The 21,823-nt window shown below is 43.1% G+C and overlaps 1 protein-coding gene across 17 annotated transcripts in view; it reads left to right on the forward strand.

Moving 5' to 3' along the window:
- Positions 1-903: 903 nt before the first annotated feature.
- Positions 904-21,823, forward strand: part of PUM2 (pumilio RNA binding family member 2) — a 60,035-nt gene continuing 39,115 nt past the window's right edge. For 4 of the 17 annotated variants that reach the window (XM_082215434.1, XM_082215440.1, XM_082215441.1 and 1 more), the window contains exons 1-5: positions 10,526-10,883; positions 16,680-16,748; positions 18,988-19,093; positions 19,306-19,493; positions 21,034-21,209. In XM_082215434.1, coding sequence (XP_082071560.1) covers positions 10,560-10,883; positions 16,680-16,748; positions 18,988-19,093; positions 19,306-19,493; positions 21,034-21,209 — 863 coding nt within the window. In that variant the 5' untranslated portion in view covers positions 10,526-10,559. Of the gene's footprint in view, positions 923-996; positions 1,126-10,520; positions 10,884-16,679; positions 16,749-18,987; positions 19,094-19,305; positions 19,494-21,033; positions 21,210-21,823 lie in introns of those variants that run through there. The other 13 variants (XM_082215444.1, XM_082215433.1, XM_082215445.1 and 10 more) reach the window with 7 other exon arrangements.

Consider the following 21,823-nt stretch of genomic DNA (forward strand, 5'->3'; position numbering starts at 1 on the left):
ATCTGTTGCCTCTGGAAAGTGTGTGTGTACTGCAGGCCACACACCCCTGCCCTGCTAAAGTCATTCTGTCTACACTAGCTCCATCCATGGAAACTTCTCCTAAGAGCCATGAGAGTTAAATGTTCAGAGGAAGCATATCTCTGAACACCAGTTGTGGGCTTGCTGCACAATGGGAACAACGGACGGATGAGGCCAGCTGTAGAGGCAGCATTGGATCTGCTGTCTCTAGGGACGCTGCCGCCCGAGGCAGTCGCCTCACCTTGCCTGATGAATGGGCCAGTCCCCATGAGCGGTTTCGGTGCTGGTTTTGAGCATGGCGGTTTCAAAGAACCGCAACTGAGAAGGTGCATTGCATTTGCTGGAGTCCCCGCCTCCCCGCCCCCCAAATCGTTCCCACGCATTTGAACGGTTGCCATTGCGAGGTGGCGGACTCTCCTTCCTCGGAGGCTTTTAAGCAGAGGGTGGATGGCCGCCTGCCATGGATGCTTTAGCAGAGATTCCTGCATTTCAGGAGGCTGGACTAGATGACCCTAGGGGGAGTTCCTCCTAACACTAGGATTTGCAACGGGACCTGGGAACGCGGACGAGAATGCCCACTGGACGTGCCCAAAGAGAACCGGAAGTATCGAGCACCGGCTCGTTTTCACCACCTCTTTGGTTTTACAATGCCTTTGTGCTTGGGAGGCCGTTCCTCCTCCCCCTCCCCCTTTTGCACCTTGTGCGCAGGCGCAAAGCGCGCGCCGCGCAGGTTGGGCGGCGACGCACGCGGCTCCCGATACGCTCTCTTCCCTCCCTCCCGGCGTCGACGGACGGACGGACGGGCCGGCGGCGCGCATGCGCCGTAGCGCGTTGCCGTTGCCGCCGCCGTTGCTGCTGTGTATGCCCGTCCCCTCTCTTTCTCTCAGTCGCTCGCCATGTTGTTGTGAGTCTCCCTCACGGCGGCGAGGGTGGAGGAGGGGGAGGGACCACGACGGCGGCGGCGGGGGGAGGAGGAGGAGGGGGAGGCGGGAAGGCGTCGGGGTGGCTGGGTAATTATAGGTGAAGGTGTACCCGGAGGAAGGAGGAAGAAGAGGAGGAGGAGGGAGCCCGCCCCCCCCCGTGTGTCCGTTACAGGCACACTAGCCCGTGAGTATTCGGCTGCTGAGGCGATGGGATGAGGTGGGTGGGGGAGGGGATGGAACGGCCCATGGAACGGCGGAGGGGGGAGCGCGATTGAGGGAGGAGCAGGAGGGCGAGTCCATTATTATCCTCGCCCGTCGCACGGTCGCTCACCCACGTCCTATTGTTTCAGACCCGGGGATTGGAGTATATTTTTTTTTTGGGGGGGGGAGAAACACAGACAGACAAGGAGAAGAGGCCGCTGCTGCAGCTGCTCCGGGCCTGAGCGCACGTCTTCGGTGCCCTCTGTCTCCACCCCCCCCCCCACACACACCAACCTCTTTCTCCGGCCCTCCCTTTGTGTTGGCGAGCACTAGGCCCGTCGGGCAGGCCCTCGCTGCTGGAGGCGGCGGGGAAGCCATAGGGAAAAGCGGGGTGGAAAGAGAGGAGGAGGAGGAGAAGAAAGGAGGGCGCCTGTGTGGGTGTGGTGCTTGCTTGCTTCCTTGCTTGCTTGGAAGCAAAGAGAGGAAGGAGTCAATATGGTGCTGAGGACGACGCCTGCACGGCGGGCGGGCTGCCGTCTCCTGATCCGGGCAGCCGCGTCTCCTGCTTGTTTTGTTTCGCCCTCTCCGTTTTAAAACGTCTCGTTTTGCTTCGTCTCTGCCAAGCGGGGAGCGCGGGACAGGCGAGAAAGATAATTTTGGAAGTGGGTGGGGCAGTGTGTTGTGAAAGGGGGGGGGGTTGTTAGAGGGATTCCCCCCCTCCTGTTTTTGGTATTGGGGGGTGGGGGAGAAGGATTTCAGTTTCTCCTCTTTAACAGAGAGGGTTAGGGGAATGAATAGGGTTTGTGTAGGTTTGCCCCCCCCCCCAATCGTGTTTGAAGGCCTGCTATTGTGGGGCTGCAAAGAGGCGAGAGGGTTTTTTTGGAGGTGCCAGCCAAAGGACTGTTAGCCACAGCAAAGAGCACGAAGCAAAAAGGTTAAATCTTTGCCTGCAGAAACTGGTCTGACACGCTCAGCCTAATTTGGTGAGCCTTCTGCTGTGGGACTAAGGTAGTAACGAGGAGGCCCTGAACTGTGGGGTGTTTTACGGAAAGTGGGTATTGTGGGTGGGTGCTTGTTGTGGTGTTGGTCCCTTCCAGCTAGGGGACTGTATTTGATGGATTGGTAACCTGAGAAAGGAGAGAGATGTAACAAAAGGGTGCACAGAAGGGAAATGGCAACTAAAGAAGTGGAGATGGTAAACAGGAACATTATTCTGTTACACTGGCTCTAGGGGAGGGTGTGCAAAGACTTATTGTAGACTTATTGCACAGTATGTCTTAAAACATTCATTGACATAGTAATCCTGGTTCTGTGGGTTGTTGGTTTGATGCCTATTGTCAGTTCCCCCTGTAGAAGAAAGAGTCTGGATGCCCCTTGTATAGTGTACAAATGATTCCAGGTGAGGAAATAGGTTACAAATTGATGGGATTCTCTTGATTGGAAGACACTTGAGAAGGTGTTTGGGTCTGCTGGAAGCATACATGTGGCTTAAAGTGTGAGTCCTTGGGATTTGTTGAAAGGCCAGCCAAAGAGATGCCACAGGGAATCTGGAACATGGTGACTTGGAAATTAGTCTAGTTAGGAAGAATTTGTGAGGTGAACTTATTTTGGTGTCTGGGGAAGAAAAACTTAGCACGTCTCTGTGGGAGGATCAGCGAGAAGTGTGGTGAAGGCCGCAAGAGAAGTCAGCAAAACAGGAACTAGTGTGGGGGAACTGTGAAGAAGTTTGGTTATTGGAGGTATGGTAGGATGCTGAGTAGAAAAAAGAGAAAGAGTCGGATATGCAAGACACGTGGTGGTCATACAGGCAGATTTTCTCTTGTTCAGTAGAAGGTTTGAATGTGCCTTAGGAAAAAATGTAAATATAGTATCTGTGTGAGGAAGCAGTTTGCATGAAATGAGTAACTGACATTTGATTATACATTCTGGTAAATGTGGTTTCACATACAGCGTTTCCCCCCTTTTAGTCTTTAAGGAAACAGTTTTTTAGGTAGGGTATGTGAGTTTAAGTGTTGACTTCCTCTGCAGCAAATTATATTGGAGCATGCAACTTTTCAGACCTATCAGTGCATTATATATTTCTGTTGTATATTGAGGAGGGCTAATTGACAGCCTGTTCATTTTTATTAAGCGTGATAAACAAGCATATGTTCTAGTGTATTTAACACTGTAATGAGTTTTGAGAATACTTTTCCTCCCAATTCCAGATCAGTGATACTGTATAGGAAGGTGAAATTCCAGAGTTTAAAAGAAATATTTTAAAATAAATAAATAGCTTTGATTCTCTGGCAGGTGGTGAATCTTTTTGGCTCCATGGGACAGATCCTTATCAGAATCAACCCTGTGGGACAAATTTGACAGGTGGGTGGGGCCACCCACCTCTCAATCAAATGTCATGATGAGGTCATGTTCAAGGTGCTTTGAAGTACAGACTTCAAAACAACTTGCAAGGTGCTGCTGAATCAGAAAGGGGTTTATGACCTATATGCAAAAAAAAAAAAAAAAAAAAAAACTTCTGGAGACAGTGAGGCGGCTTTCTCAGAAGGCCTCTAACATTTCAGCTCCTGGAATGAAGGAACCTCTGTGCCTTCTGCCCACTACTTTGCCACAGGAAACAATGGAAGAGACTGAAAGGAGCTTACCTGGGTGCTTTTCTAATTTCCTTCCCAAATACATATGCATACTTTTTGAGTCCTTCCTGCTTCTGGTGCACACTGAGAGGCAAGAGTGAGAGAGTGCCAACTGACTGGCTGCCCCAAGGAATGCACAGTATGCAGAAGGCAAAAGCAACTATTCAGAAATGAGCAGCAAGAAAGGGAACAGTTGATACTACACACTTGAGGAGCAGCCTGTCTGTCCAGGGGCAAAGCAAACAGCACCAAGAGCCTAAAATTTTACTGTTGCTGCAGCAACTTTGAAATGGGCAGGCCATGCCTACAATGGACTGTTTTCTCCCCTCTCAGCGGGGGAGGAATTTCCTGCAAAAATGGAGAGTGGAGGAGCCTTTGTTTTAGCAGGGAATGTGTTTGCAGTGAAATCCTCTGCTAAAACGGATGTTTGTTTTCTTTGTTTTAGCAAACGCCTTCTTGATTTAGAAATTATCTCTGCCCATTGTGTGATGTCATAAATAATGTAAATTGGTAGGTTTGGTTTGGGCAAAATGGCCTCACTGGCCAAGATTGGGCCATAGTCCAAAGGTTCTCTAGTTTGTTCCATAAACATCTGAACTAGATGGGTGGCACTTAATGTCTCCGTAGATGTTTCCTAAACTTAACACCAATATATGTGGAGAAGCTTAAGTATAAGGATGCTCAAGCAAAAGGACTTCCCTTCCATCTTCCTTTGAAATCTCATGAGCCCCTCAGAAAGCCTCATTAGGAACCATCCACAATAGCATGGAATTGCCACATTGTACCAATGTTCACTTGTATTGTTGCATACTGTTCTCAGTCTGGGAAATGGCTTTTTTGGAATAGAGTGGGAAAGGCCTCTTGTGGAAACATCCTCATGCTTGCTGTTTTCTGGATTAAGCTTTATAGGAAACATGGCATATTCTCTAGTCCACATTGAAAAACTATTTTCAGGGTGTGATCCTATATGCCTCTCATGCTGGGGAGTGAGAGTGAGCATTCATTGCTATGTTGATGCAGCTACCGTTGCATCTTACATGGGGTCAGCCCCATACATGAGAGAGGAAAAAACTGCTCTGGAAAATGCACCATAGAATAACATACAATTGAGCAATATTTTGTCTATGGCAATATTGCCAGTATCCACTAATTATGGGTTGTTGTAGTATTGACCCATACCACTCTTATGATTGAGGGAGTCAGTGCACTGATGGTGATACATGTCTCAGGACAGTCTTCTACCAATCCATACACACTGATGTCACCATTCCTCCTCAGGCAGGTGTTTGGGTCTCATTATGTTGCATACTGCTCAAAATAATTGCATTTAACCACACACAAGGGGAATGAAGGACAGGCTGCTGAGTATAGTACCTGCATTGTCCCATTGGCAGGAGATCTGCAGAGAGGACTCGTGTCCCTCCTCGCTCCCAGGATTCAAGACACACTGTGGGAGAAAATAAATATTTGCCAAAGGGGGAACAGGAGGAACCAAGACAGAAACCATGGTATGCCACAACCACACACTGATAGCAGACATCTGCAGCAATTCACTGCACTGGGCAGTGGTGGGAAATCTGGCTTTCCAGATGTTGTTGGACTGCAACTTCCATCGGACCTAGTCAGTGCAACCAGTGGTCAGGGATTATTTGGAGTTGCAGTCCAACATCATCTTGAAGGCCATAGGTTTTTCACTCCTGCCACATGGGGTTGGGAAACAGGAGATTGGAGCAGTAGCTCCTGGTGGGGATAGGGGAGAAAATGGCTCCCTCACTGTTTACATGCTTTGTCTAGCAACAGTCATGTTACAGACACAAGAGGAAGCTCCTTCAAATTGAGGCAGTTCTTCAAAAATTACAGAACAGTGCCTGCCTGATCAGCCAGCAGGTAACAGATATCATTGGGCTGCCAATGTCAAGACCCAGTTATGAACACCAGGTTCCTGTAGGTTGCAAGAGGAGCCCTGGTAAAGCAGCTGAAATTTCACATGCAGGAGATACTGTATTCAAATCCAGGTATCACTAGAAAAGGAAAGGGACTTTGACATGCAGGAACATCTGAACCAATATGCATGAGCACTGAATAGTCCCGTACACCTTTTGACTGATGCTTTCCCCCTCTAAACTGGGTGCTTCTATACACCCTTGTATCGGCACTTACCCCACAGCACCCTTGCAGTCCTGGGAACCTGATTGATCAGAGAGTAGAGGGTCTCTGGCTCTGGCCACTGGTAATAACAAGCTATGTGTCCCACCCTGAGTCCAGCTGAAGCTAGATTGCATCTGCGGATGGAAAAGGTGCCCCTAGCTACCAATCCTGAATAAGAAAGGAACAATGCACATGGGAAAGTCATAGCACTAGCACCTTTATGACACTCCATTTAGGAATATATTCACTTTTGACATAACTTTTGCACATAACCCGTGAGGAGCCTGCTTGGAAAACATATAATAGAGGAACAGCTGGGAGCATCCTGCTTACAGTTGACCATAATGACATGGATCTCCTTTGTGGTACTGTGTGTTGGTAGGTCTTGTTCCATTGGGAGAGGACCTGTGGAGATAATAATAGGCAAACAGCCTGTAGCTGGAACACCCTGACCTGGGCACACAAGTAGTAGGTGTTTTGAGGAAACAAGAAAGCTGAGTGGTGCCAATTCAGTGTTCTGCCAGTACTCTTTCCTGGCCTTCCAACTCTCTATGGAGGTGAGATATTTCAGTGACTCTGGCAATAAACCCCTTTGGATTGTGGTGGAACTCTTGTGTGCAATGACAGTTCAGTCAGCTTCATTTATCTATGCTGTGATCTGATAAAGCAAAAGTGCTTGAGTCTTTGGCTGGCAGTAACAGTGGTTGGATTCTAGTGCCTGGGCTTTGCCAATGGAGAGGCTTGCCTGCATTTGGGAATGAGTGTTTTCCTTGAGTAGGTGACACTGCTCCCTTCTGGAAAAGAACTTGAGACAATGCAAACAGAAACAAGTAGTCTTCAACACTTGAATGGAAAGTACAATAGTTGTGATAGAAACTCAACAAGTAGGCTGATCCTAATAATGGATTTAGCACTAGCCCTTGTTTAGTGCTATGTGAACAAGCTGAGCCCCCTTCACACGTGTGCATTTCCTTTTCCTTTCTTCAGACTCTTAACAATGTGGAGTTAGGTTAAAACAAGCCAACTTTACACTGTAGTTTGTGAAGCTGAATTGTTTAAACTACAACAATAGATAATGGTAACTACACTTCCTAGTTAGAATGACACTGTAGTTGACAGTTGAAATGAGCTAAAAATGGAAGCAAAAGCTTCCCAACGCCTCTTGGCTTTGCGTTAGGAGGATGGGGAAGTGGAAGGAGGGTAGGCTTGTTAATGTAGCATGAAAAGACATGGTTTAGCCCAAAATAACTACCAACATTTAAGTTCTAGGTGCTAGGTGACAAACAATAGGGGCTAGTGGCTGGGTTGAGCTTGCAGGAGCTGCTTGTTGTCATGCCCAGCTTGTGAGTTTCCCAGGAGCATGTGATGGCCACTGTTGGGGACAAAATGTTGGGCCAATTGAACCCTTGATCTGGGTAAGATGATTGCATCATGGACTAATAAAATAATTTGTTGATGCACTCTTAGAACTTCTTTCTGTCATATATGATAAATTCTAATAACGTGAGTTGCCAAAATCCTGGAGATTGAGATAGTTTAAGAAAGGGGTGGTTGGAGAAGAGAATCTGGGAAACCACAAACCAGTCTGAATTTGATATCAGGGAAGATATTAGAGTAAATTATAAAGCCATTAACTAGTAAGTGCCTTGTTAATAATGTAGTGGTCTGTAAAAGGTGGCATAGGTTTAACAATAATAAATTCTGCCACACAAACTGCATTTTTCTCTTTATTAGCTTAAAGGGTGTTGGCAAACTGGATGTAATGTATATTTCTCTCATTACATTTTAGTTAGGAAACTGGGTAAATGTGAGTTAGATAATGATATTGTTGGAAAACTAGTCTCTTGAGTACTCCGTGCCAGAAAAAAACTGGAGGGAGAATTTTGAGTGAGAGCTCAGTCCTGGTACTTGTCTACATTTTAATGAAACCTAAACATTTTATGAAATCGAAACTCGTCAGCATTTTATGGAACTTAAACAGCAGTGACTTAGATGAACAGGTGGAAGGATCCTGATCATATTTGCAGCAGATGACCCTGCTGGTAGGGATAGGTGACACCACAGAGGAAAGGAATAAAATTCAGAATTAATGTGAATCTGGACTGAGACTTTCCAGGAAAATCAACAGAAATCAATGCAAAATTTTGCTATTACACAAAAGAAGATCAAATAAGCAGGTGCAGAATATTGAGTACCAGACTTGAGGATAATGCATGTGAAATGGATTTCAGGATTGTATTTGATCACAAGCTAAACATAAGTCAACATGTGGGGCTGCATAAAAGGCTGATGCTATTTTTAGGCTGTTTTAATAGAACTATAATTTCCAAGTCTTGAAGTGGCTGCACTTTATTCTGACCTCATTTGTAATCCTCCAGTCTTGGGCACTGCATTTGAAGATGGATGTAAATAAATTGTAATGGGCTTAGAGGTGGTTAGGAAGATCAGAAAATGTCCTTTGAAGAAAAGTTGAAATAACAGGGTATGTTTATTTGGAAGAGAACATGATGATAGCACAAGAGGCAAAGACTTGTTTTCTGCTGCCCTATAGTACAGAACTAACTATAATGGACTTAAGTTATAGGAGGGTAGATTTCAGTTTAACATGAGTAGAAATTTCTTGATGGTAGGAACAACTCGGCAAGAGGTCTGCCAAAATAGGATGGAACTTTTAGTGGTGAAATAATTTGCATGCAATGGGATTAGTCATAAATTGGTAGTTTCCACAGCTTTTGTTAATCCTAACAGTTACTTGGCAGAAAAGACTGTGGGCCAGATCCATATACAGATGTACCTTGGAAGTCAAACGAAATCTGTTCCGGAAGTCCGCTCGACTTCCAAAATATTTGACTTCTAAGGTGTGCCTTCCGATTGGCTGCAGGAGCATCCTGCAGCCAATCGGAAGCCACACCGGACTTTCGGCTTCCTAAAATCATTTGAAAAACAGAACAATCACTTCCGTTTTTTTGATTGTTTGGGAGCCGAAACATTTGAGTTTACAGGCGTTCGGCTTCCGAGGTTCCACTGTATACCATAGGTCAGATTTGACCTGCAGGCTGGTAGTTGCCTACCCTCGGTCTAAATCACTAAGCATGGATTTCTAGGATTTTTCTATAGGTGTCTTTTTATTAATTTTGGTCTATCGCGGTTCCCTTTTAGTAATTCCAGAAAAAGGAGATTTACATGTTCCCTATGCTCTTACTTTCACATTTGTTTTGTGTGAGATAAAATAAAATAAAAAGGTAATTTTATTACTCCTTAAAAAAAATTCAGTCATTTCTGAAAAATTTAGACCATTTGGAATAAAGATTTGTATAAAGATGAGTGCTTTACTGAACAGTGGGCAGTATCCAAGGCTCCCATTGCACATACACATCTCCTCTGCAGACCCCCCCGCCCCGCCCTAAGAATTGGCTCAGGGGGATTTGGGGACTCTTCAAAGTAGGTTTTTTGTAGCGTGGTGTGGGGAGTGGAAATAGAAGTGCCACTGCATCAATGAAACTCTGCTTCTTTGAATACAGCCCACTTCTTGACTTTTATCTTTGAACAGACTATAGTTACAGAATTTAAAAGAAAATAATTTGAAACAAATAAAGCAACAGCATCTGTTGCAGAAGCCTGTTTTGTTGTTGCACTAAGTAGGCAGCAGACCAATTCATCAGTGTTACGGCTTTATGAACTATGTAACCAAGGTCAGTACAGTGGTTCTTCAGGTTACATACGCTTCAGGTTACAGGCTCAGCTAACCTAGAAATAGTACCTCGGGTTAAGAACTTTGCTTCAGGATAAGAACAAAAATCACACGGCGGTGGCCCAGCAGCAGCGGGAGGCCCCATTAGCTAAAATGGTGTTTCAGGTTAAGAACAGTTTCAGGTCAAGAACGGACCTCCAGAACAAATTAAGTTCTTAACCTGAGGTACCACTGTAGTTAACTGGCATGCCAATCGTTTAGTGCTCTTAGGCTCCTATGCAGACAGGAGAGCAAGGTTTAATTTTCATTTATTGATACATGGTGTATGAGTAACTACTTTGAGTTCCTGATTTGAAAGGTATGGCTTGTTGGAAGAAAAGTTAAAGGCACTGCTTTTCTTCTAGAAAAAAGGAACCGGTACTCACCATGAAGTTGTTATAGTAAGTGCCCTACTTTTAACTAGTGCTTTTCTTCTAGGAAAAAAAGGTTGGTACTGCATACCCTTAAGTACCCCCCACCCAAAAAGCATTGGTTAAAAGATTGACAGGCAGCTGGATTAGAACATTTTTAGTATATTGCCTTACATATTCTAGGGCAGGCATAGGCAAAGTTGGCCCTCCATGTCTTTTTGAGACTACAGTTCCCATCATTCCTGACCACTGGTCCTGTTAGCTAGGGATGATGGGAGTTGTAGTCCCAAAACATGGATGGCCGAGTTTGCCTATACCTGTTTCTAGGGTGACGTCAGACTTTTGTGTTGAGCTTCCAAAGAGAAGCCAGTGTTTCAGAGCAAACTCCCTGTTCCTTATAGTTTGGATTTTTAGTTTCGAAATCCTAATTATAAGAACTGCATATTTTATGCTCCTTCTGTGGAAAGCCTTTTACGTTATCAATCCTTTTTCTTTTTAGGTTTCTACATGGTATGAAATTACATGTGTCCTCCTAGGTATGAATGAAGTGTCCTGGCAGGAGACCAGAGGAATGATGCATGTGAACATTGGTCAGGAAACCAGAGGGGTTGAACAAGGGGTTACCTCAGCTGGAACAGTAGGTGGAACAACTTCAGGGCCCAGTTCAGGTGGAACCAATCCTCACTCCATCCCTACATCTGCAGTGTCAGGTGCTTCCAGTGTCCAGGTACCCTTCAGTGGATGGTCTCAGGACGATGCCACAGTTGGATATGTCTTCCAGAGGCAGGCTGGTGAGCAACTGAGTGGCTACTTCAGTAAGCACCGTCGGCCCACAGGAGATAGCATTCATGTAGATCATTCGGTAGGTAGCTTATTTGTGTTTTGCTTATAGTTTCCCCCCCTTTAACTCATATCTTTCAGAAAGATATGTATAGGTTAATTTATCATAAGCACAGCATTTAATCATGGCTGTTGGAAGTTAAACTTCTCAGTGTAACTGGCTTTAGGCGTGATACACATTAATATGAAAGTACCTAGTATTTTCCCCCTCAGGGATACTTTTAGTAGTTTTTAAAGTATTAGATTTCATGGCAGGTGGATAGGTGGTACCAAGTGGTTCATCTTGAGAAATCAAAGAAAAGTGACAGGATGAAATTAAAAATGAATTTTGCATGTAATCTTGCCTGTTACACTTATATCCTACATTCAGTACAGAATAAATTGATCGTGATTAATTTCCATTGCATGATACTTAGCCATGGCTAACTGTTGCTGATTCACTGAATCTCAGTAATAACACCTACATTATAAGCTTATTGTACACAGTCTTGCATCCTGTTGAATGTTATTTTTCTAATGCTTTGGAGACTCGCGATGCCACATCTGGGGTTGCATCTGCCTACCCTGATGTCTGTAAGTTGGACTGACGTTTTTATTTAGAGTTCTATGTGTACAGCAGGGGTAGGGAACCCTCCACATATTGTTGGGCCTACTCCCGTTATCCCTGACCATTGGCTATACTGACTGAGGCCATTAGAAATGTAGTCTGGAGAGCCCCAAGCTCCACTCCTGTGGTACAGCATAACAGGTAGACTACAGCCACATGATCTGTACACTGAACTCTGGATTTACCTTTAATCATCTTCATTAAATTCAGTGGCTGTACCTGCATAAAACTTAGTTGAATGACACCCTTTCTAGTACTTTGTTTCAGCATGCCACATTTATTGTAGTTGGCATTTTAGAGAGATTCCTTTAGTCTCTGGAGCAATTCAAGCACAGCTTGCTGCTGCTGCTTTGAGGTTACCTACTCAAGATGTGAATAAGTTTTTCTTTAAATTCAGGATTATACTCCTAAAAGAAGGGACGCGGGTGGCGCTGTGAGTTAAACCACAGAGCCTAGGACTTGCCGATCAGAAGGTCGGCGGTTCGAATCCCCGCAACGGGGTGAGCTCCTGTTGCTCGGTCCCTGCTCCTGCCAACCTAGCAGTTCGAAAGCACGTCAAAGTGCAAGTAGATAAATAGGTACCGCTCTGGCGGGAAGGTAAATGGCATTTCCGCGTGCTGCTCTGGTTTGCCAGAAGCGGGTTAGTCATGATGGCCACATGACCCGGAAGCTGTACGGCGGCTCCCTCAGCCAATAAAGCGAGATGAGCGCCGCAACCCCAGAGTCGGCCACGACTAGACCTAATGGTCAGGGGTCCCTTTACCTTTTTTACTCCTAAAAGAGTTTCTTTGCTAATACCTGATAGGTCTGTACTGGCTGGGTAACTCTGGGGTACTCATCTTCAACATTCTTGCTGTAGAGGAAATTGTTTTTTCCATTGTAATTGCGTGGTTCCTGCAAAAACATCTACGACCGCATGAACAACTACACTTCCGAATAGGACATCTTATATAAATAATTTCCTATGAAGAGCTTTATAGAGATCAGAATGGATTGTTCTCTAGGATCACATTCCCTTCTAGACAAACTTCCGAGGGCCATTTTTCAGTGGTGGGCATGTCTTGAGGCAAAAGTATGTAGAGCAATAAATGTACATTTTGCCCTTGCACAGGGGGCAAGGTGCTTCGCACACTGCTCTGTCCTCCATCCAGAGAAGCAAAAGGCAGTATTGGAGTTCAAGGACACATTCCAGCTAGGCAGAAATGTTTGGTGTGAAGTGGAACTGGTGAGGTTTCCTGGGGAGATTTCCAAGGGTCAAGTAGAGGGGCCACATTCCAGCCTTGGCTCTAAGGTTCCTCACCAGCTCTCTGGTTACTTAAGTAAACTTAGCAGATAGAATGAATTACTGTTCTATAGTCCTGCAGATCACAATTCCTATTTATTCTCATTACTGTAACATGCTTTTGGCTTTTCCTTTGGTATGCAAATTGTTTGCTTCTTGCAGAGTGCTGGAAATATTTAGAATAAAGAGAGTGCAAAAGGCACCATTCTTTCTGGAACATGACATGGTAACCAAGGACACAAAGTTGATTCTGAATTTAGTGTTTCAAGAGAAGACAAAGAGGGAAATAATTAACTTATCAAAGAATTTTTTCCTGCATACTGATGCATACCTTTGGAATGCAGTCTTTCTAAGAATCCTTGGTTTTAAAAGGTTCTGTCTTGCTCTGATTTTTCCTAACCAAGTTAAGAAAAGTTCATTATTTTTAATATTCATTTGTTGTTTTCACTATATAAAGGTGATTGTAGTGTGGGGTAAAACTTTCTTGCATGGATCTGTTTAGTGCTCTTATTTTTTTATTGAGCTGGGTCCTAGCATTGTGCAGTGGTATCTTGGTTTACATCCATAATCCATTCTGGAGGTCTGGTTGTAAACCAAAACAGGTTGTAACCTAAGGTGTGCTTTTGCCAATGCCCCCCCCCAATTGGTTGTACTGTAATAATAATAAAAAGGGTTGTAATCCAAAAAAAGGGACACACACTTCCGGGTTTGGCGTGGCTGTAATCCAAAACGGTTGTAATCCAAAGCAGTTGCAAACCAAGGTACCACTGTAGTTAGTTTTCAGCGTTCATGTCTGTCTTGGATGCAGTAGACATAGAATGATAAGTCAACATTAGTTTTGTGATTTAAGTGGGTCTTCTGTGAGGGTGAATAATGTTGGCTGTCACCCATAAAACAAATTATGAACCTCTATCTAACCCCTCTGTTAAAACATGTTTTTATGTAAAACCAGGATCAAAAATCTGATTTTGAAAGTTGTGTTAATGGCACATCATCAAGTAAAAATTAGAATGTATGGACAGTGTTGACCACGCTTCACAAGTTAAAAAAATAAATCAGTCACCAGAAATTCTGCCTAGTAATATGGCCAGTGCTTCTGTAAGATATTCAAATGAAGTGTCCGTGCATGACTCTAAACAGTAATCCTGAATCTCAAAATTAGTTCCTAAGTGTCCAAACCAATGCAAACTCTAGGGAAACTATGTGGGTTGCACAGCTAGAAAGTTTGGATTATGTTCCTCATTAGTGTAAAGTTATTTAGTTACAAACTAGGGTGCTGTAATTGTTTCTTCCAGTAGATCATGATGATGATTAGATATCCACGCTTGACCATGAGGTGGGTTACAGCAGTTGCACTGCAATATTTTTGTTTGTAACCCTGTTTCTGTATACTAATAGTGAACTCATTCATCAAGTTCTGTTGCCTATGTAGCCAAGACAGCACCAGTAGTGACTAAGAGAGGTATTGGCATGCTCGGGCGAACTCTGAACTTTGCAGAAGTACAAAAAGCCTTAACGCAGCGGGATGGAACATGCGTGGCTGGCACAGAATGCTAAATCTTTCTGCCTGAGAAGGGAAAAACAATGGAGGAGGGAGAGTGGAATGGAGTATCTCGGGGAAGGCATGGCTGGCTGCCTGGAACGTTGAACAAGAGCATACTGCTGTGCAGCTTGTGTTAGGTCAATGTATAAATTACATTTTCCAATTGTAAATATTGAAAAGGGTGCTTTCAGTGCCTTGCAAACAGGGTGTTATGGTATTCATCAACAGACCACAACCAGCAACCTGCACTTGTTTAGAGATGGGTAGATCAAACAGCTAGTGGATCTTAGCAGTTCAGATTTGCTCTTTATGAACAGAAAAGGCAGCACTCTGTGTTGATTATCTTTTTAAGACTTCTCCTAATGTTACTCGTGTCATGTCATCCTTCTCCTAGCTGCTTTGTTGCAGGAGCTAACTTTATGATCTGTTCTCTTGCACCTCATATAGGGTTGTCCTTTGAACACATGCTTTCCTTTCTTTAGCTCAGTTCTGATTCCTTCATCATTGTAGCAAATCCCTTACATGTCTTGGTGTTTGCCAGTTGAGCAATATAAATCAGTATCCTCCTTCACCATATTTTGGGGCTCAACTAGAGACATCAACTAGAGATCCAGTTCCTTATCTCAAGAGGTTGAGTTGCTGCTCTAGAAATGGACAATAGAGCCCACATCTCCTTCAGATTTTTCTCTGTGCCCATTGTTCTCCAAGCTAGTAGTGCGGGCACTGTCTCATTTTGCACCTTGAATATTTCAGCATTTTCACCTGGAGCTCAAAGTTCAAAATGATGACATTAACTCTATGTTGTGTTAGAATAGCAACAGCAACAATAACCAGTATTTTTTGCATGACTGGGCAGCAGGTTTGCTATAATGATAGAATAGAAGATGACTACTTTACTAAAATGCTTTTTAATGAGAATCAGTGTATTCAGGTTTTAATTTTCATTATACAGGCAATTGTAGGCATTCAGGTTTTAGACTTTTTGCTGTTGTTGATTACTGTTAACTCTGACTTTAATTTGGTGTTTTGAAAATACACTAATAATGCAACAATTTGATTATAAAACATTGATTTGATTTGTGTAACATTTAAACCCAGTAGTAAATTTGATCCAGTGGACGTCTGTACTAATGGAATAGGAAGAAGGCAATTTACAGCAGCTTTCCCTCTGAAAATCTGCTCCAGGGTGTTGGGAGAACTGTTCAGAAGAGTCTGGAAGGTTGTGCTGGGGGTTGGGGAAGGCTGTAAGCAGCGGTTCTCAACTTGTGGGTCCTCAGATGTTGTTGGACTACAACTCCCATCATCCCTGAGCTCTGGCCTTGCTAGCTAGGGGTGATGGGAGTTGTAGTTCAACAACATCTGGGGACCCACAGGTTGAGAAAGGCTCCTGGAAATGGGAGGACAGGCAAATTTGCTGCCCCTCCTCTTGCACTCTAGTGGTGCAGTAGTAAAACTGCTAGCGTATTTGCAAAGCTAGGTATGGTTTCAAAGACTCTTCTGAAAATTGAATGGCTTCTTTTGGTTGTAGAAGGATACAAATGGATGCAAACAAGGGATTTAAAATGTTCTATGTTGATTTATATTAGTTAATATATTTAAGGCATGCTTGGGTTGTGGGAGAGACGATAAATCATGTTTTCGGTGCTTTTTTTTATCAAAGCATTTCTTATTGTTGTAAGGTTCATCTTTCTTATTTGTTCTTGTGAGCTTTTCCATTTTAAGAGTGCTTAGTAACTACCTGAAATAAATTACCTAGGAAGTTTATCACATCAGTTTTACTTATTTGGGTATTATACCAGCAGTTCATGGTGACTAAATAATGTACTTTCAAATATTTTTCATAGTTCCTTTCATTCACCAAGTGAATATTCAAGAGAATTGTCTGTTGCTCTTCAACCAAGGAAGTTTAATTACAGTGGTGCCCCGCAAGACGAATGCCTCGCAAGACGAAAAACTCACTAGACGAAAGGGTTTTGCGGTTTTTGAGCTGCTTCGCAAGACGAATTTCCCTATGGGCTTGCTTCGCAAGATGAAAACGTCTTGCGTTTTTTGCAAGTTTGTTTCCTTTTTCTTAACACCGTTAATACAGTTGCGACTTGACTTCGAGGAGCAACTCTTAGAACGCGGTGTGGTAGCCTTTTTTGAGTTTTTTGGCGATTTTTGAAGCTTTTCCAAAACTTTTCCGACACCGTGCTTCACAAGACGAAAAATTCGCTAGACGAAAAAACTCGCGGAACGAATTAATTTCGTCTAGCGAGGCACCACTGTAATAAAAAAATGGGGCATAGTGAACAGGGGCATAACAATTTGGAAGCTACTTCTAAAATTTAAAAATATAACACATAGCTTTCAAGTGAAATCTAATTTTTATTTTTATTTTCTCCAGGTTCGCGCTCTGGATGAAATGAATCATGAGTTTCAAGCTCTTGCACTAGAATCTCGGGGAATGGGAGAGGTGAATAACTTTAATTGAAATGTATAGAATGGATTGTCGTAAGAATTTATAAATCACCGCTCTGTTAAACTTGGCACCACTTAAAAGAACTACAATTTAGGATATGTATCTTCTGTTGTTGGAGGAATTTTCAAGTCACCTTTTATGCAAGTACACTTTGAGTCTTGCGTTGTACTTTCGGCACAAAAGCCTTAACACAAGTAGCACAACATTGTGGGAGAGAATGCATTGGCAAGACTGAGTTTTTCTAGAAAACTCATCATCTGATGAAGGATTGATTCTGTGTGTCAAGCTAGTGTTCAAAGCTGTCAGTAGCTTGAGCTCTTCAAGCCACAGTTTTCAAGATCCAAAATCATAGTACCATGTCTCCAAATATTCTGGTGCTTGTGGCAAAAGTGAAGTATTATTGTGTACGAATATCTTCACCTTTTGTTTCCTGTTCTACACTTTTAAATGAACTTAGAGGTCTTCCTCAATGGGACATGGGTGGCGCTGTGGGTTAAACCATAGAGCCTAGGACTTGCTGATCAGAAGGTCAGCGGTTCGAATCCCCGCAACGGGGTGAGCTCCCGTTGCTCAGTCCCTGCTCCTGCCAACCTAGCAGTTTGAAAGCATGTCAAAGTGCAAGTAGATAAATAGGTACCGCTCCGGCGGGAAGGTAAACGGCGTTTCCGTGCACTGCTCTGGTTTGCCAGAAGCGGCTTAGTCATGCTGGCCACATGACCCGGAAGCTGTACGCTGGCTCCCTCGGCCAATAAAGCGAGATGAGCACCACAACCCCAGAGTTGGCCACGACTGGACCTAATGGTCAGGGGTCCCTTTACCTTTTAGAGGTCTTCCTCAGTTCATTGGAATGCTTATGTGAAAATTATTGGGTAGAGGTATATCAGTTTTAAATGAGGTATTGTTAATATTGGCAAGCACTCAGAGAAATCAAACATTGCTTATATTATGGAGAATGGCATCTGTTTCAGTTGGACACATGCACAGGGTTCCAGCAAGTATTTTTCTTTAAACCGGAACATTTTAATGTATTGAAATAGCTGACATATTTTCCTGGATTTAGAATTAGTAACTTGGAAACCTCATGTCTATACAGAATGATAATGCTAAATAAAGCTCAGTGGGAGGAATTCAGTGTTGTGCTAAGGTGATTGTTTTGACATGCCCCCCCCCCCAGCCACGTTTGGGGAAGGAGGGGAGAAAACCCTATTGTGCAAACGTAGTCCTGTCGCACAGCTTCTGCTGACAGGACTCATTAGTTTACTGCTATCCCATATCTCTAACTTTTGATTTTAGAGTCTTACTTGGAAAGGGCTGCATGTTGAGTGCTAGCAGTTTAGATTCATCCAGGGTGATCAAATCATCCCACCCCACCCTTTTTGAATTAGATACTTGGAAACCCCAGGTCTATATAGAAAAAGATGCTAACTGAATTTCAAATGTTGCCTGAAAGCCAAATCAGTTTACATACTTTTAATGAGTGAATGCTGAGAATTGCAGTCATTTGTGTATAACAGTTTTTAAGACTGAGAGTAGCAAGATTTTTATAAGAATTACACCTGACAAAGAGTAGCATAGATCACTTTGTACAAACAAGTTTTATGTCTGAATGGAAAATGATCCTTCGGAAGCAGCCTTGGCTGAAGGGACCAGTGCATCTTTATTTTTTGGGAGCTTTTTATAGGTTTTACATTCTCCATGGCCCTAAAGTATCAGGTATCAGGCATGTATACTGGTGCTGAAGTGTAATACCTATTAGACATGTTTCTGGTTTGATTTTCATTAAAATGTATTTCAGTTTGGATAGGTAAGGAACCAACCTGTAATGTGGCAGTTCTGTGCACAGTTCTGTGCATTTTGTCCTGTTTAATTTAGATGTTATTAAATCAGGTACCTGAAGATAGGGTTGAAGTCTTAATTACAAACTATGTAAAGCGGGAATCTATGACCCTGTTTGACTCTCATCAGACTAGGCCACTAGGTCAGAGATAATGGGAGTTGTAGCTGAACTACATCTGGAGGGCCACAGGTTTCCCATGCTTTTTCTAAAGTTTTATGTACTAATGTATGCTAGTACTAAATTCAGCAAGGTTCACTTATAATGGGCTATACCACTGCTTCACTCTCTTAAACACCTCCTGTTTAGCATGCCTGTTCCGCAGCTTTGTGTCAGCACCAGTTTACAAATAAACTGAAAACTAACCAGTTTTAACTGTGGTATATCCTTTTTAAATAGCTGCTACCTGCCAAAAAATTTTGGGAACCAGATGATCCAGCAAAGGATGGACAAAAAGGCATATTCCTTGGTGATGAATGGAGAGAAACTGCCTGGGGAGCACCTCGTAAGTGATGTGCATTTAAGGAACTTATGGTCAGAAATCACTTGGGGGAATTACTGGGAATTACTGGGGGAATTACTGGGGGAAGGAATCACACTCATTATGCTTTAGTGATCTAAACAAGCTCACTGAACAAAGTGTCGTTAACTTAAGTATTTTCAAACTATATATATATATTCATGCAAGTTACATGTTAGTTTTTGTTTTTTAAACAGACCACTCTATGTCTCAGCCTATTATGGTTCAGAGAAAGCCTGGACATGTTTTTCATGGAAACAGTGAAGTGAATGCTGTCTTATCTCCTCGATCAGAGAGTGGTGGCCTTGGCGTGAGCATGGTAGAATATGTGTTAAGTTCTTCTCCAGCGGATAAATTGGACTCCCGATTTAGAAAAGGAGCTTTTGTAAGTAACTTGGTTACGTCAACAAAATATTAGACCATCCTAAGCTGGATCCCCCATTAGACTGCACTGGTTCCAAATCAGTGTTAATAAGAGTTGGACTAGCAAACTTTGGTTCCCATTCTGACCTGTGGGAAGCAGTGTTTTGTGTTAACATGATTATTTCCTGTAGGGCATTTGAACATATATGTAGACAAGAATTGTCTATGCAGAACCGCATGAGTCTCCGCTTGTATGAAACTCAGTTTCATTGAAATCGGTATGATTTACTTCCAAATAATAGCTGTGTTTAGAAACTCCATATAGGACACTTTACGCATGGGGAACAGACTCCCTTGGGAGGTGGTGGACTCTCCTTCCTTGGAGGTTTTTAAGCAGAGGTTGGATGGCCACCTGTTATGGATGTTTAGCTGAGATTCCTGCATTGCAGGGGGCTGGACTAGGTGAACTCCTGGGTCCTTTCCAACTCTAAGATTCTATATGTTCACCAGGGTATAAACTATTTGATGTTTATATTAGTATTCAGCTGAAAGTTGTATTTTATTTAACACTTCCATATTTACGGAGAACAATCAGTAATGAAAAAATAATAGGTATGAAAATAAGTTTCATCCTACAGCTTCATACAGAGATTCCATGAGGGGAGTTGATTTTTACCAGTTTTCTCCTGCTTGTCCTGCTTGTCCCCCTCTCCCAAATCAGTTTTGAAAGGTTGGCCTTATTGAACCTTGTGGGAGGAGGCTACAGGTGGGAGAAGGCAGAAGGTGAATCAGCAAAAATTTCCTTGCTTCTGTGTGTACGGGATTCTCTTAGATCACCAGCTCTTCCACAGATGAAAAGGGCTACACAGCTTTAGCAAAAGTTGGACTTTTTCCTTTGAGTGAAGATGCTCTCAGGTTGGATTTGAACTTCCTCTAATGCTTGGAGGCAGGATTGCAGCTGAATAGAACATTTTGCCAGAGCAAAGAATCTCACCTATACACTCATGGGGTCTGGACTCTAGACTGGCAGAAACTGGCCAGGAATGTGTGGATAGCTTGATGAAAGAGTTGACCCATTATGTGGCAGCTTGAAAGAGGCAAGTTCCATCCCAGGGATCATTAGGAAATAGTTGAAAATATTTCCTAATACAACCAGAGAAAAATAGTTTGTTTCTTTTTGGTGTTACTTGTTTCTTATTTTGGGTGGATGCAACTTGGACAGTTGTGTAAACTTGTGGGGCCTAGACAACTGGGAGCAAAACTCTGATTCAACTGTAATCCTGTCCTCAGATGCTAGAGGGAGCTCACATCCCACCTGAGATTTTAAAAAAAATCATTCAAAGGAAAATACTTTTTGCAGGTAAGCCCAGCGGTTCTTTCTGTTTATCCTAGCAGTTTGCTTTCATGCATCAGCTTGTTTTGTATAAGACTGAAACTTCCTCAATCAAGGTATATTATTGAGTGTTCTATGATTCATTGTGCAGTATAACATAGAATTAGATTGTTTTGTGGTGGTGCTCTTGCATTTTGTCAAATTCAGAATCAAACATTCTTTTCTTCAGGGCACTAGAGAAGCTGAAACAGATGGACCTGAGAAAGGAGACCAGAAAGGCAAGGCTTCTCCATTTGAGGAGGACAAAAACAGAGATCTTAAACAAGGAGATGATGATGATGATGTTACTAAAATAAATGGCAGAGGTTTGCCAAATGGAATGGATGCTGACTGCAAAGATTTTAAGTAGGCATTTACATTTTTCTAAAGATAAAAAGTATATTTTTTAAGAGTTCAGTTTTTCATATGGATGATTCAAGTCCTACCTTCCTATTTTGCATAATATTCAGCCTCTGGCATGCACCCTCTCTCTCTCTGAATTCACCTTAAATAGACAGGTCATCTTTAAATAGTTTAAAGTTCTATTTGTGTAGGCTATAAAACAAGTCAAAAGGCTTTGCTGTTCTAAGGTTGTTTTAAAGCCATCATAGATGCTTGGCGATCCAAATAAATGGCTGGGGGACATAGGAGATTCTGTCTCCATATTTCACTTTGGCTCCCTTGACTACTGTGTTAGAAGTTTGTGGGTATGATTTTGACTGCTCCCTGTTCAACGATCCTTCTACGTGGGCCCCACCAGCATGTCTACTCTGTGTCAATATGCTTGACTGGTCCCCTGTTCTGCTTTGCTTTGCGCGCACAAGTTGTCTATCCAGATCTATCTATTTAATGCTCCCCAGCCAGGATCACTCTTGCTGCTGGCCTGCCTCTCTTTCCCCCTCTCCATGCATTTGATGTGCTTAGAGCTTCACTCATATGTAATTGACAGGATTCTTTACCATATCCCAAGAGCCTCAGTT

This window comes from Podarcis vaucheri, assembly GCF_965113315.1.
Source record: "Podarcis vaucheri genome assembly, chromosome: 3".
NCBI classification, from domain to species: Eukaryota; Metazoa; Chordata; class Lepidosauria; order Squamata; family Lacertidae; genus Podarcis; species Podarcis vaucheri.